This window comes from Prunus dulcis, chromosome 8, assembly GCF_902201215.1.
Source record: "Prunus dulcis chromosome 8, ALMONDv2, whole genome shotgun sequence".
NCBI lineage: Eukaryota > Viridiplantae > Streptophyta > Magnoliopsida > Rosales > Rosaceae > Prunus > Prunus dulcis.
In genome coordinates, this window is record NC_047657.1 from 1,846,592 (window position 1) to 1,860,616 (window position 14,025).

At 42.2% G+C, this 14,025-nt stretch overlaps 2 protein-coding genes across 2 annotated transcripts; both read left to right on the forward strand.

Annotated features, from left to right (window-relative positions):
• Positions 1-4,982: 4,982 nt before the first annotated feature.
• Positions 4,983-8,132, forward strand: LOC117636932 (ABC transporter G family member 9-like). The gene is made up of 4 exons (XM_034371660.1): positions 4,983-5,072; positions 5,167-5,938; positions 6,698-7,035; positions 7,488-8,132. Exons 1-4 carry the CDS (start codon positions 4,983-4,985, stop codon positions 8,130-8,132), a joined length of 1,845 nt encoding a protein of 614 aa, XP_034227551.1.
• A 279-nt stretch (positions 8,133-8,411) lies between these two features.
• LOC117636933 (TMV resistance protein N-like) lies at positions 8,412-9,912 on the forward strand. Its single transcript, XM_034371661.1, has 3 exons — positions 8,412-8,428; positions 8,561-8,797; positions 9,399-9,912. Exons 1-3 carry the CDS (start codon positions 8,412-8,414, stop codon positions 9,910-9,912), a joined length of 768 nt encoding a protein of 255 aa, XP_034227552.1.
• The last annotated feature ends 4,113 nt before the right edge of the window (positions 9,913-14,025 follow it).

Sequence of the window (14,025 nt, forward strand, 5' to 3'; positions counted from 1 at the left end):
GATCCCCCGGCTCAGGCGGCATCTGCTGCCACTGCTCCAGCTTTGCTGGACCACGTGGTGGTTGGTCACGAGGCGTCCCAGGCGCCTGCGTCATCTGCGTCATCCGTGGCGCAGCCACCTAGTGCTAGGCGGCGGCACCGGCCCACCGACACCATGGACACGACGACATCGACCGACTGTACTGGTGCCTCGGGATCACAGCCAGGTATAACTACACTTTTGTATTGTTAATTTTATTTTGAAATTTGACAATAAATATTATTTAACATTAATACCTTTTTTCTTTGTAGCGAAGAAGAACACTCGAGGACCGTGTCGTCAGCTGAAGACGGCGAAGGTCACTCGGGTGACAAACAGTCGTATCAGCATCGGATACGACGAGCGCCATCGGGCTGCACCGACGGGGGAGTTGCATAGCTCCTTGGCCCACGACATTGGCCACGTCGTGCGGACCCATTGCCCGATGCAATGGAAGTCTTGGAGGGTCATGCCCGACGAGATCAAGGCGGAGGTTCGCGGCCAGTTGTCGGTATGTACCTTACGTTTTCATTATTTGTCTTTAAAATTTTGTATATTTCTATTACTTAACGTATCTAATTAATTGATTGCAGACGAACTATAACTTGGAGGATCTCGACGAAGAGTCGTTGACGTCCGTCAACAGACTCTTCGCTGAGAGGTACAAGCAGTGGAAGAGCGACTTGCACCACCATTTTCAGGCATATGATGATCCGCAAGTCGCTCTTCAGGAGGGTTGCCCAAAGGAGCTTGAGGGGCGGGAGGATAGTTGGGAGTGGCTCTGCGCTCATTTTCAAGCGCCCGAATTTGCTGTATTTTTTCAACTATATTTGTGTAATTATTACTTATTACTTATTAATGTTTATTTTATTTTTGTATTTCATTATTATTTAATTTTTTATATTTTAACTAATTCGCTTCATTTTTGTATAACAGAATAAAGCCCAAGTGAATAAGGGTAATAGGAAGAAGAAGACCCTTCTCCACCATTCCCGCTCCAGACCCTTTTCGTATAGGATGGATGCACGGCGTCGGGTAATAATCACAAAATTTTTATTTCATTTTTAATATCATTTTTATGAATTTATTTTTTTCATACTAATATTTTTTTTCTTTTGTTCAATTTAGGAGGGGTCCAAGTTCCCAGAGATCGACGCCTTTGGTGACGTTTATGTTCGACCCGGGAATGAGTTGGCCGAGTCCCTTCATGTAAGTATTATTTAATTTTAATTCTTATGTTGCACATTCAATTTATATGCATGTTTTAATTTATATTTTATGTTATGTTCAACAGACGACGATGGTGGAGAGGAGCCATTTGGTTCTTCAGGAGTCCGCCTCCCAGCTTCCTCCCGAGACTCCGATCGAGTCTGGGGCTCCTCCACAGGATGCTGGATTTCAGATCTTGACGGAGACGTTGGATCAGACTCTCGGGAGGAGGCCGGGGACATATTGTCGAGGGATGGGGAATGCCCGGCGGAGGGAACCTAGACCTCGTTCATCGGCGTGGTCAAGCAGTCAGGTCACTGCTTTGACAGCAGAGGTGGCCACTCTTCGGAGCCAGATGTCAGAGATGGCCACTCTTCGGAGCCAGATGTCGGTCATTATGCAGTCCCTCGTACAGTCCGGCATTCCAGTCCCGCGTTTTGATGCGCCGCCTTCCGCGCCCGTCCATCCCGCGCAGCCCCATCAGACCACTGCCCCGATGAATGCCCAGCCCTCCGAGCCGCATCCTGGCGACGACACGGTTGATTTTGATTCATTATTTGATTAGTGTATTTATTTTCATCATAAACATTTATTTTATTTGTAATACATTTATCTTATTTTATAACAAAATTTTATTCTAATTTATTTTTATTGCAATTTCATTGTTTAATCAATAAAAAAATAACCAATTTTATTTAAAATAAAAAATAAAAAAATTACAAAAAAAAAATAAAAATGTCAAATTATTTTTGCGCGACGGCAAATTTTTCGTCGCGCAAACCCAAAAGTAACAAAAATAAAAATTAAAAATTCAACTTTTTTTACTTTTAATTCTTCCGCGACGAATACATGCGTCTCGCAAACACGTTTTGGGCGACGAAACGTATCCGTCGCTCAAACATGTTTTGCGCGACGAAGGCTATTCGTCGCGCAAACAGGTTTTGCGCGATGAGAAAGATTTCGTCGCGTAAACATATGAGCGACGAAAACTTTCTCATCGCGCGAATTGTTCTGCGGCGAACAGACGTCTCCGCAACAAGTTTTGCGCGACGAATTGTTTTTTGTCGCGCAAATATAAGTGCGCCGAATAAGTATTCGTCGCGCAAATTTTATGCGACGAACAGTTGTTTCGTCTCCATATCTTTGGTGCAACGAAGTTTTACACGTCGCACATTGTTGCGCGACGAAGTGGTTTTCTTGGTCGCGCAAAGGCTTTCTTCACGATCTTTGCGCGACGGATTATGCGCGACGAATTTTTTGTCGCGGTGAAGTTGGTGCGACTAAATGAGACTTTGCGCGACGTTTTTTTATTCGTCGCGCAAAGGTTAAAATGTAGTAGTGAATGTTTCTCACTCACGATTGGTGAGAAGGAATCTACTTTTTTGTTAATGTGATATGTACTTATTTACAGGAAATAATGAAAGTAATAGGATCATAATAAGAATTAAACTGATAACAGCAAGGGCAGCAACAAGCTTGATCCCACAAGCTATATAATTTTCAAGAGGCCCTGTTAGATAAAATCAAGATCCTCAATCAATACAGCCTAAAATAGATAAAGCAAACTTAGCTAACCTACGAGCGAGGCTTCCGAACATATAAAGGAAAGGAGCACTTTGATTTCATCAGTAACTGCTATTAATCACTTGAGTTAGAAGCTCTTTTTGCAATATAAAAGTGCTCTTTTAGTAGATGGTCATATCACATTAGCATGATGTCGTGGTATGATCGTCCTATAAAAGTCTCTTTGTAATAGTTTTTTCTTCCTTTTAATCAAAAGAAATTTAAGTGAGAAACCCCGTTATTAAAAAATAAAAATAAAAAACCGTAGGATACATAACATATATTAAAAATTGAGCTAGAAGCCTTTTTACAATTTATGGCAATAATTCTATTTCTCTTAATTGCAATAATTTCTGAGTGGAATGAGTTTTTTGGGTTGAATATGATTTAAATATTTTTACAATTAGATTTGATTTTGGACCTTTGGATCTCTATTTTTAGCATTGAAAACAGTCAGAAAAAATGTTGGCTGTTGGTTGAAGGATCGACGGTATAAGCTGATTGGGTTTAATTAAGGCATTAATTAATGAAACCTTCATACATGATATTTGGAGGAAAAAACCCAAAAATGACCAAATGACCAAATTCTTAATTTAATTAGGGAGCTGATTTTCCCACTCCCCTTTTCTCCACTTACACTCTCTTTTGTTTTTTCATACTTACACTATCTGTACGCTAAGTTTGGTTTTTTTTTTTTTAAATTTATTTATTTATTTAATTTTTTTTATTTTAAACCAAGTATATGAGTACTATTTATCTTTATTGTAGTTAATAGATAATAAATGTTTTGGGTTAACATGTTTACAGGTAGAACAACCAAAGAATGCGCTAGTAACCAAACTGTCATTAGGAGCTTAGATATGCAGAGAGTAAGGTATGCATAATAGTCTCATATTTTTATTCTTTTATAATATTAGTAAGTGATTGTACATGACTTCTTATTAAATAATACAAGAAATGAACTTGGTGGGTGATCACAAATTGCTTAGACCAATAAGAAACAAAAAGAAGAAGAAAGTCCGCCCTATGCTGTCTGTTGGTGGTAGTAATATAAGGCTGGTGGCGTCTAGAATTTGTGTTGGTTTCCTTGCAAACACAAAAGCTTGAGTATTTTATTATGAGGCCAGTTTCTAGGTAAGGTTGCAGAATGACTACAGAAGTAGTGAAATGACTTGTAGGTACTTGCTTGCGCTGCTGCTTGCGTGAGTCATTCTGGCCGACATCGGCTACGAATTAGCTGTCAAAATAAGTGTAATAGTCTTGCTTTTATCAACGGAATTGTTATCATTCAATTATCATTATTTGTGTATGGAGTTAGGACCCCCTACAGAAATGCTTTCAGTGGTTCCTTATTTTCTTGTTTAGCAGGAGTCCAACAATGGTTAACTTTATTTCAAAATGTTGACAGGATATTACTTAGTAATACCGCATATCCTTTTCTTTCTAATTGCAAAACCAAAGAGGACAAGGTGAGAATATTTATAAACTATATTATGATTGAACAACTATTAAATTGGATTTAACTGTAACTCCAAAAGCGAGAGTGGTTTTCATTGTGAGGGAGAGAGAGAGAGAGAGAGAGAGAGATCAGCTATTAAATTTGAAATTCTCTTTCAGTGATGCGACTCCAAAAAAGAGGCTGGTTTTTTTTATTGTGAGGGAGAATAGTGGCATATCCAGAATTTGAAAGCTGGTTGGGCGAAATTTACCTAATAAACTCAACTATACAAGCGAATTTGACATAAAAAATACATGTAAGAACCAAAGATAGATGAGAGAATCGAAACCAAAGATTGTTGTTGGATTAGTAAATCGAAACCAAAGATGAAAAAATTCAGTTGAAAGTCGTAATCATGCATGCACAAATAGTAACTACATAAATAAAGGAAACTTATTAATAGCACAAACAGAAGCATCCTCTTTTTAATGATATGAGTGAGTAGCTATAGTATTTTAATGATTGTTGGCTTTTAAACTTTCCTAGCAGAGAAAAAGAAATTTTTATACAATTTTATCGTCTTACATTGGAACATATGCGTCTGGCTGGCTCTCTAGATGTCACACAGCCTAAGATGTGGCTGGCTGGCTGGGCGGCGTAGAGGGTTTGTTTCGTTTTTCTTGGCTGCCACTAGGAAAGGGAGGGTTTTAGCTTAATGGAGATATGGAAAGAGGGACCTCAGCATCACGCAAGCATGGAGAAAGAAATGTTGGATATAGAGATTCAAACTGCTACTGAAGCTCCAGCTATCTTCAAGGAAGCCATTCGACCCGTCACATTGAAGGTATATATATGTAGAAAATGGTGTCTTATATATCTCTCTCCCCCCCTCCCCCCCCTCTTTTTTATTTATTTTTTACTAAATGACATTTACGCAGTTTGAAGACGTGGTTTACAAGATCAAACAGAATAATAGTACCAATAACGAAGAGAAAGTGATCTTAAACGGTGTCTCAGGCCTCGTTCAACCGGGGGAAATCCTCCCCATGCTCGGTCCTTCCGGGAGTGGCAAAACGACTCTCATAACCGCACTCGGAGGCCGGCTAGGCGGTCGACTCAGTGGCGCCATAACCTACAACAAAAAATCATTCTCAAACGCAATGAAAAGAAACACGGGCTTTGTAACCCAAGACGACTTTCTCTACCCCCACTTGACGGTCACCGAAACCCTATTCTACACAGCCCTTCTTCGCTTGCCCAACACGCTATCGAAAGCCAAGAAGACTATGCAAGCTGAGGCCGTGATTATACAACTGGAGTTAACCAAGTGCAAGAACAGCGTTGTTGGGGGTGAGTTCTTGAGGGGTGTTTCGGGTGGGGAGAGAAGAAGGGTTAGCATAGGCCAAGAATTACTCATAAACCCTAGCTTGCTCTTCTTGGATGAGCCCACGTCGGGACTCGATTCGACGACGGCGCAGCAGATTGTGTCAGCATTGTGGGATTTGGCAAGTGGAGGAAGAACAATTGTGATGACCATACATCAACCTTCAAGTCGGATTTTCTACATGTTTCATAAGGTGGTGTTGTTATCGGAAGGGAATTGTTTATATTTCGGAAAAGCATCAGAGGTCATGGACTATTTTTCGGGCATTGGCTATATACCATTGGTAGCTATGAATCCTGCGGATTTTCTGTTGGACCTTGCCAATGGTCTGTTTCTTGTTTAATAATTAGTAGCTTCATTTTTTATTTCAGCTGTCAAAATCCTGAGATTTACGCAAGCATGGGTTATGGGTCGTGGGTTCAGTATTTGCATGTAACTTAGGCCCATCTCTTCGTTCAATGACTTCCTTGACTTTGGGCCATAGTTAATTACTGTTCGAACTCCCAAAATGGCTTTGAATAAATTTTTAGGAAATCCAATTTCAGACCACTGAGAATTTACCTCTTTTTTTATTTTAATTTTAGTGCATGTGATAGTCTAAACTAGAAGGAATGGGGGTTTCATGCATACACACAACCAAGATGTCATGGGAGCTCAAACCTGAGACCTATGCTCTACAAGTCAATGACCTTTTTCACGAGGCTAGAACCTGAGAATTTATTCTTATGCTTGGGGATTAGAAACCCCAAAATTGTCTTGGAAATGTTTGTAGCATTGTCAGATATGCTTGAGGAATTTATTCTTATTCAGAATTCATGAAAAATGCATTAATTATCATCCATATTGTAATTTTGTGTGATTTTTTTGGCTATAGTTTAGGATTTTTTTTGTTGCTATAGTTCATTATTGTGCCATGTTAGCTATATATAGGATTTTAGTGTGAAGTGTATATTAGATGTTAGTTTTACTTTTTCATTACCCTACAAGTGTGTCATGATGCATGCAAGTATGTCTACAAGTGTATATTAGATGTTTGTGAAATTGTTTGTGCGAGTAATTTTTGTTGCATTTTACATGTAGTGTAGGTCTGGCACCTGATGGATCGCATGAAAACAAGAGCAAGGTGAAGCAGAGCCTAACCTTGGCCTATAAGCACAACCGTTTATATAATTTGAAAGCTCAACTTCAAGGGGAGCAACTTCAAGAAACCAACTCCAGCCATTTTCAAGATGGATCAGAAGAAAAGAACTTTGCGAAATGGCCCACTACTTGGTGGCAGCAATTCTCTGTGTTGCTTAGGAGAGGACTGAAAGAGAGGAGGCACGAGTCCTTCTCTGGTAGCCAGATTAACCAGGTTGTGGCGGTGGCTCTTCTTGCTGGGCTACTATGGTGGCAGTCAAATATTTCCCACTTGCAGGATCGGGTAACATACACTTTCTTGCTCTCCCTTTTTCTAGCATTTTCAATATGCATTTTCTTTTCTTTTTTGGTTACATGGGGAATTTCAATATGCATTTTCATGGGACAGATTCAATCAAAAGTCTAATATAATTAGTGCTAATATCATTAGACTAGTATATATTAAAAGGGACATATTATAAATTATTATGACTAATTACTGATTGATACTTCACTTGTCACATATATCATTCAGAGGGTATGATTTGTTTCCCTTTTCTGGGTTTGGCACTATAGTTGAAGATATAGGCTATTGGGATTACGCTAAGCATGACATAAAGTATCACTTGATGGAATGCCTAAGTTTCAGTATGCAGAAGAAATTTTTTTTCTAGATAACAATTTGCGAAGCCTCCTAGCTTCTCAAACGTAACCCATTTTAACAACTTTGAGAATCTTTTTTGGTTATGTATGCAGACTGGGCTTTTCTTCTTTATGTCTGAATTTTGGGGGTTTTTTCCTCTGCTTCAAGCAATTTTCACCTTCCCCCAAGAGCGCAAGATGCTTGAAAAGGAAAGATCTTCAGGCACATACATGCTCTCCTCGTATTTCATATCAAGGATTGTTGCTGATCTCCCCATGGAGCTTGCCCTTCCAACCCTATTTGTCACCATAACATATTGGATGGCAGGGCTCAAACCCACAGCAGGACACTTTTTCCACACCTTGCTTGTTCTGCTACTCAGTGTGTTAGTGGCTCAAGGCATGGGGCTTGCTCTTGGGGCTCTGGTAATGGACCAAAAAAAGGCCGCAGTACTTGCATCAGTCCTCATGGTGTCATTTCAGCTAGCTGGAGGTTTTTTTGTTCAACATGTTCCTGCTTTCATTGCTTGGATCAAATACATTTCCATCATTAACTACTCATACAAGCTCTTGCTGGGGTCTCAATACAATGAAAATGACACTTACCTATGTGATAGTGGGGTTTGCTTGGTTAGAGATTTCCCAAGTATAAAACATGTTGGGCTTAGTGGACAAATAGGTGCAGCGGTTGCTTTGGCCATAATGCTTGTGGGTTGGAGGCTAATTGCTTATTTAGCTCTCATGAGGACTGGGTTGTAGGCTAATTGGTTTTTCCTTCCTAGAGAGTTAAACTGAGTGGTTAAAGGCAATTGCTTTGGTGTGCCATTTTGTTTATGTAAAGCATAAGTTATGCTAGCCCTATAGTTATGTGCTACATATTGACTCATTTCTTTTCTTCTGTCATATGTGTGAAAGAGAACAGCGAGGCTAATGACGAACTCAATAAGAAAATTTGTATGTAGTTTAGGCGTAAGCAGAAGCTTAGAAATTAGATTAGTTTGCTACTTCAATTCTCGACAGTGAACTTGATGTATTAAAATGAGGAGGGAACTTTGGTAAGTTAAAAGTTTGATAAGTGGAGACATGGAATCCATTGATCGATCTTTTACAATTAGAGCTGATGTTGGATTTTGCAGCAGCCATGAAGATTTCATGTCTGCTATTGTTTAATGTAAACATAAAATCAGGAAAGGAAAGGAGAGGTGGTTAGTTCATGAGGGAAGAGAGAATAACAGAGAAGGAGAGGCAAAAGAAACTCAGTATTTTACTTTATATGCAGACAGTGACAGCATGAAGCTAAAAAAATTGCAAAGGCATAATTGGATGCAAGAGAAGCTGCTGTTGATACTTGAATCTTCTGATGAAGAGCACATGAAACAGTCCCCTTCTGTCAACAATGTCTTGAATCTCCATCTGTCAACAATGTGAACTGAAGAGCCCTGTCCATTAGAAGCAGAACAACTAACATGCATAAACTCCTTGAATTGCTTGGAGAGATCAATAAGAGTAGTGATAGTAATGCTTCTTGACTTGGTAGTGCAATGAGAGTATTCGTAACTGCAACGGTAAAATTGAAAACAACGTAAAATAATGAAAATTAACCAAGATATATTTTTGTTGACAACATGAGTTATGTATTACAAGTTGTCCCTTAACTTTTCACATGGACAAGATTGAATGTAAATTGTGCTGAAACCAGAAAATGGCAAAATGCTTTTAGACAAAGCCAACCATATGATATCTAAAAACAAAGAAGGAAGCTTTCTGTAAGAATTCCTCCGGATTCCCACCCAAATAGTTAACGTAAGAAAAGACAAAACGGGAGACATTGTAGCATGTTTGAACGACACTAACAAGAAAAACTGTGCGCTTACGACGAGTTTTCCAACTCCCTTTTCCTTGTAGCTAGCTAGCACGTTCTTCTGTTGTTTAATAACTTTTCACTAACCAAATTACCAACAAAAAAAGTAAAATAAAACTGGCGGTTGGAGTTTAAAGATTTGGCGAATTGCTTGTTCTCATCAGGTGTTTGCACTTTGCAGCAGCAGATTTTCCGGAGGAAGCACTTTCCACTCCGCGTTGGAAACACGATGTGTTTTTGAGTTTCAGGGGTGAAGATACCCGCAAGGGTTTTATATCCCATTTACACCACGAACTGGACTACTGGCAGGCAATTAAAACCTTCAAGGACAACCGAGATCTTGAAAGAGGGACAAGTATTTCTCCAGAGCTCTTGTGCGCGATTGAAGAATCGCAGCTTGCCATCATTGTTCTCTCACCAAATTATGCTTCTTCCACCTGGTGCCTGGATGAGCTTACAAAAGTTGTGGAATGCATGGAAGCCAGGGACACAATTTTGCCAATCTTTTATGGTGTGGATCCCTCTCAAGTACGAAATCAAACCGGGAGTTTTGCAGAAGCCTTCACTGAGCATAAAGAAAAATTAATTACTAAAAAGAAGGTGGAGCAGTGGAAAGCTGATTTAACAAAAGTGGCCAATCTTTGTGGGTGGGATTCAAAGAATTTTAAGTATCCATGAACAACTTTCCCATGCCTTAACGAGCTATATACTTTACCTAACCTTGTTATTTATATATATGCCTGGTGGTTATTTTACTCTCCATCCTTGTAGGTGTGAAAGAGAGCTTATTGAGGACATCGTCAAATGTGTGTGGAGGAAAGTGCATCCTTCACTCACCTTGTCAAATTATCCAGATAAGTTAGTCGGAATGAATTCTGGCCTTGAGCGACTGGGTGTACTACTAGCAACTGATGCAGATTGTGGTAGTAAATTTCCCCAAAAAGAATATTCGCCAAAGATTCCTTCGTCTTCTCCGCCTCTCTTTCTCCCTGCAAAACAGATCGTAGTAAAAGACCACACCCGGGGGGTGTTGGCCAAAGGCCCTCCGATGCCTAAGTTAGGTAGGGTAATTCAAGGAAAACCGGGTGGCCGGAGCCGTGTGTGGTGAGAGAGAGAAAGAGAGGAGGTTGCTAGGGTTTTTAAGAAATAACTTATGCAGAGTTTGAGTAGGAATTCTGACGTACCTCATCCTTGTGCGTAACCAAGTATTTATAGTGGCTTTGGAGAGGTTGGTGGGGTTGGTGTAGTTGGTGAGGTTGGTGTGGTTGGTGGGGTTGGTGTATTTAGTGATTTAGGGATTTAATCAAATCCCTATTTAAGACGGGGATCAAGTAACCCCCAATTTGATTAGGTAATTCCCAATTAGGTTAGGTAACTCCTAATTAGGTCAAATAATTCCCAAATTGCTTGGCCTAATTATTTGACCTAGGGTTTTGATTTAATTAGGTTCCCACAAATGCCCTCCAGCTTCTGCATGGCGCGTGGTGGCATGTAGGAGATGTAAATTATCCGTTGGGCTGTCCAGCTGTAACTGGGCTTCCTTCGTGGATTTGGGCTCCTGCGTGGAGGAGGTGTTTGACTTGCCAATTTTATGAACTCCTAGCTTGGAAAGAATTTGCGATTCCTTGTAGGTCAAGGAATTTTTATTCTTATAAATGTAGGGCTCCTCCAACTTATTCTTCACATCCAAAATCCATTCCGATTCCATCAGTGAGAGAGAGTAAGCTTTGGATAATTTTCCCCTTCTTCTTGAGCTCTTGTCTTCATCGCACACCCAAGGTAACTAGACTTGAATTATATATATATATATGTATATATATTTCCTTTGGTTCCAATTTTTTTTTGGCAGCTTGGATCATGCTTCTAGTCGACGTGGGGAGCTGATTGGGAGGTCAGCATGTGGATGTGTGATGGTGAGCCAAGATGGCAGCAAGAGGTGCAAGCTTGGATCCAATTTTAGAGGCGTTCCTGCAGCTGGCGAGCTTGGTGTGCAAGGGTGAAACAGGTGCGAATGGGCTGGAGCTGGAGGTCTGGAGGCGCTGGGCCAGGAGCTTGAACCAGATGGCATGAGGCCTTGCATTGGAGCTGACTGCGTGCTGGGCCAGCGCTGGGAGGAGTGGAGCTGGGCTGGAGCGAGGTGGGCTCGAGCTGGGCATGCGGAGCGAGGTGGGCTCGAGCTGGTCGCGCGGATCGAGCAGGCCAGGCAGGGAAATGAGCACTAGGCTGGAGCGAGTTGGGCCATCGCTGGATGAAGTCGATGGGCCTCCTGCTGCGTGCTGGGCTGAGATGCGAGCTGGGCTGCGACTCCTGCTGGGCTGCACGCTGCTGGGCAGATTTCCTGGGCTGACTCCCTTCGACCTGGGCTGATCCAAGCAGCTTTGTTTTGTTTGTTTTTTTTTTTTTCCTTTTTGCAGCTACTTGTTGATCAACCATCTCCTCCGGAGATGGTAGCAAGGCTCCCAGTTCTCAAGTTCCTTTGTATTTATGGGGAGGCTCCATAGTGCATAGCATGAAGTTTGTGGCCAACTTGCATCGCGTCACGACTGATGCTCAGTTCCAAGAGTGGCGAGCTGCTTATGCGTCTGCCATTCCAGATGACGTGCGAGTTAAGCTACTGAAGTCTCGGAAGGACAACGAGCCTTTGGTGGATGCGAATTATCTTGATGCTAGGATCATTACCTTCCGTCCCTTTTACTTCTCCTTGGGCTTCAAATTCCCGCTGTCAAAGCTTTTCAAGGAGGTGTTCTGCGCCATGGGGTGTGCCCCGAGCCAATGTACTCCAAATGCTTACCGGCCGATCATGTGCTTTGAGAATCTGAGTCGTTTCTTCGTGTTGGAGCTAACGGTGCGAGAGTTCTTTTATTTTTTTGAAGTGAGGCACTTTGAGCGGTATGCCCAAGTTCACGTCTATAAGGCCAAGTTGTTCAACAGTCTTAGTCAAGGGGATCACGCTTGGCATGACGATGTGTTGGAGGTCAGTGGACGGTGGGAAGGCGACGTTGGTGACGGCCCACTTGTTCCTATCACCTATTGCGATGGTATGTCTCTTTGCAATTTTTGATGCGCTCCTTTTATTTGAATTTCTTGAAGTGTGGCTGACTAACTTCTGTCTTCTGCTTGCAGTGAGTGACATCAGCAAGCAATTGGAGCTTGGGCCGGACATGGCTAAGGTCCGTCGTGCTTTAAACATCCCTCCAAGGTTTCGCGAGTGGCGCTGGCTGTTGAGCGGGTACCGGGAGGAAGATGGTGGTTTGCCCCCTGTCGAGGATGTCGAAAGGTGGAAGCAGAACGGTCCTGACCCTGATGATCTGTTTGGCGGACAGGAAGAATGTTCTGCTGAATCTCTCTCAAAGAGAAAAGCTGCCGCCAAATCTCCGAGAGGTGAAGCTACTTCTTCGCACGCAAAGGATAGGTCTCCCTCGAGGAAGAAACCAAGGCCTTCTTCTGCTGAGAAGACACAAGTGGGGTCTGCTCCCTCATCATCTGCCAGGGTCAAGCATCTCGTGGGTGCAGATAGCACGAAGGTTGGTGGTATGCGCGGTATTCGGGGTGTTCTGCCCGAGTCTCCTGCTGACACCCGAAACCATGATATGTTTCGTGAAGCGGCTCGTGCCCGACCGAGTTCTGCCGAGCGTCAAAGAGATGCAGACATTCCTCCTAGAAGTTCGAGTCGTTTGCATCGGTCAAAGATGGAGATCGAAACAGGAAGTCTGCTCATGATCCAGAATCATTGACTCCTTTGGAGATGAAGCTGGCAGAGGCTAAGAAGATGAGAGAGTCATCTGCCCGGGCTAAGGGCTCTTCCTCCACGTCGGCAGTTGGTCCTAAGGTGAACAAGCCTAGCTCTGTAGGGGATGCATGCGTATCTGATCTGCTTAAGACGAACTTCTTGTCAAATCCATCGTCCTGTGCTGAGTTGGTTGATCACATCCGTCAAGCTGGCGATCTTGGCACTTTCTCGTGCCTTTCCTTGGAAAAACAAAGGGAAGCGTCATTCCATTTGATTCAAAAAGGACTGATTTTTGCTGCTGAGACTATTCGGAACTCATCTGCTGTTGCCCCCTCTTCTGCCCAACTCAGCGAGTTGGAGAAGAAGAATGCTGAATTGGCCTGCCAGCTTTCCGTCGAGCAGGCCCGCTATGAGAAGAAGTTGTCTGATTTGAGGGTGATGATATCTGGGCTGAAAAGCTCTCTTACCGAGAAGGATTCCGAGCTCAACTCTTCTGCTGTTGATTTGGCTAGTCGAAAAGAGGCCTTCTTTCGTCTTGAGCGTAAGAATGCCGACATCTCCCTTAGCTATGACAAGCTCCTTGCTAGATTTCATGCCTATCATAAGTCTGCTAAAGAATCCAAGTCTGAAGCCACCATAGATGCGTACAAGTTGGGCTACCTGCATTGCGCAGATGGGATTGATTCCTTGTATGCGATTGACGATGTAGACATCGAGACGCTCCGTCCCCACTCACCCGCTATGGAAGGGGGAGTTGAGGAGCAGGTAGACGGAGAGGATGATGCAGAGGTCATGGTACAGGCAGATGGAGTTGCTGATTACATAGCTAGTCAGGTGGATGCCGAAGAGGCTGCAGCTTAAAAAGTCTTCTGCTGGCGTCTCCTAAGTAGACGAAGACTCTTTTTGTTTCTTTTCAGCTTTTGTAGTTTGCTTTCTTGTTAAGAATAACTGGTCTTTTTTTTGACCATTTTCTATTTGTTGAACTTTGGCCGGTTGGTCTGTTTGTTATGGAAATTCCAGTTACATTTTCCAACTTCAATTTGCATATTTGACTTGTGAAC

Bases quoted from the DNA above. Each gene is read 5' to 3' on its own strand.
- LOC117636932 (XM_034371660.1), top strand. From the start codon at position 4,983: ATGGAGAAAGAAATGTTGGATATAGAGATTCAAACTGCTACTGAAGCT. The intron at 5,073-5,166 runs GTATATATATGT...ACATTTACGCAG, and splicing joins TTCGACCCGTCACATTGAAG to TTTGAAGACGTGGTTTACAA. The intron at 5,939-6,697 runs GTCTGTTTCTTG...CATGTAGTGTAG, and splicing joins TCTGTTGGACCTTGCCAATG to GTCTGGCACCTGATGGATCG.
- LOC117636933 (XM_034371661.1), top strand. The intron at 8,798-9,398 runs GTGAACTGAAGA...TGTTCTCATCAG, and splicing joins AATCTCCATCTGTCAACAAT to GTGTTTGCACTTTGCAGCAG.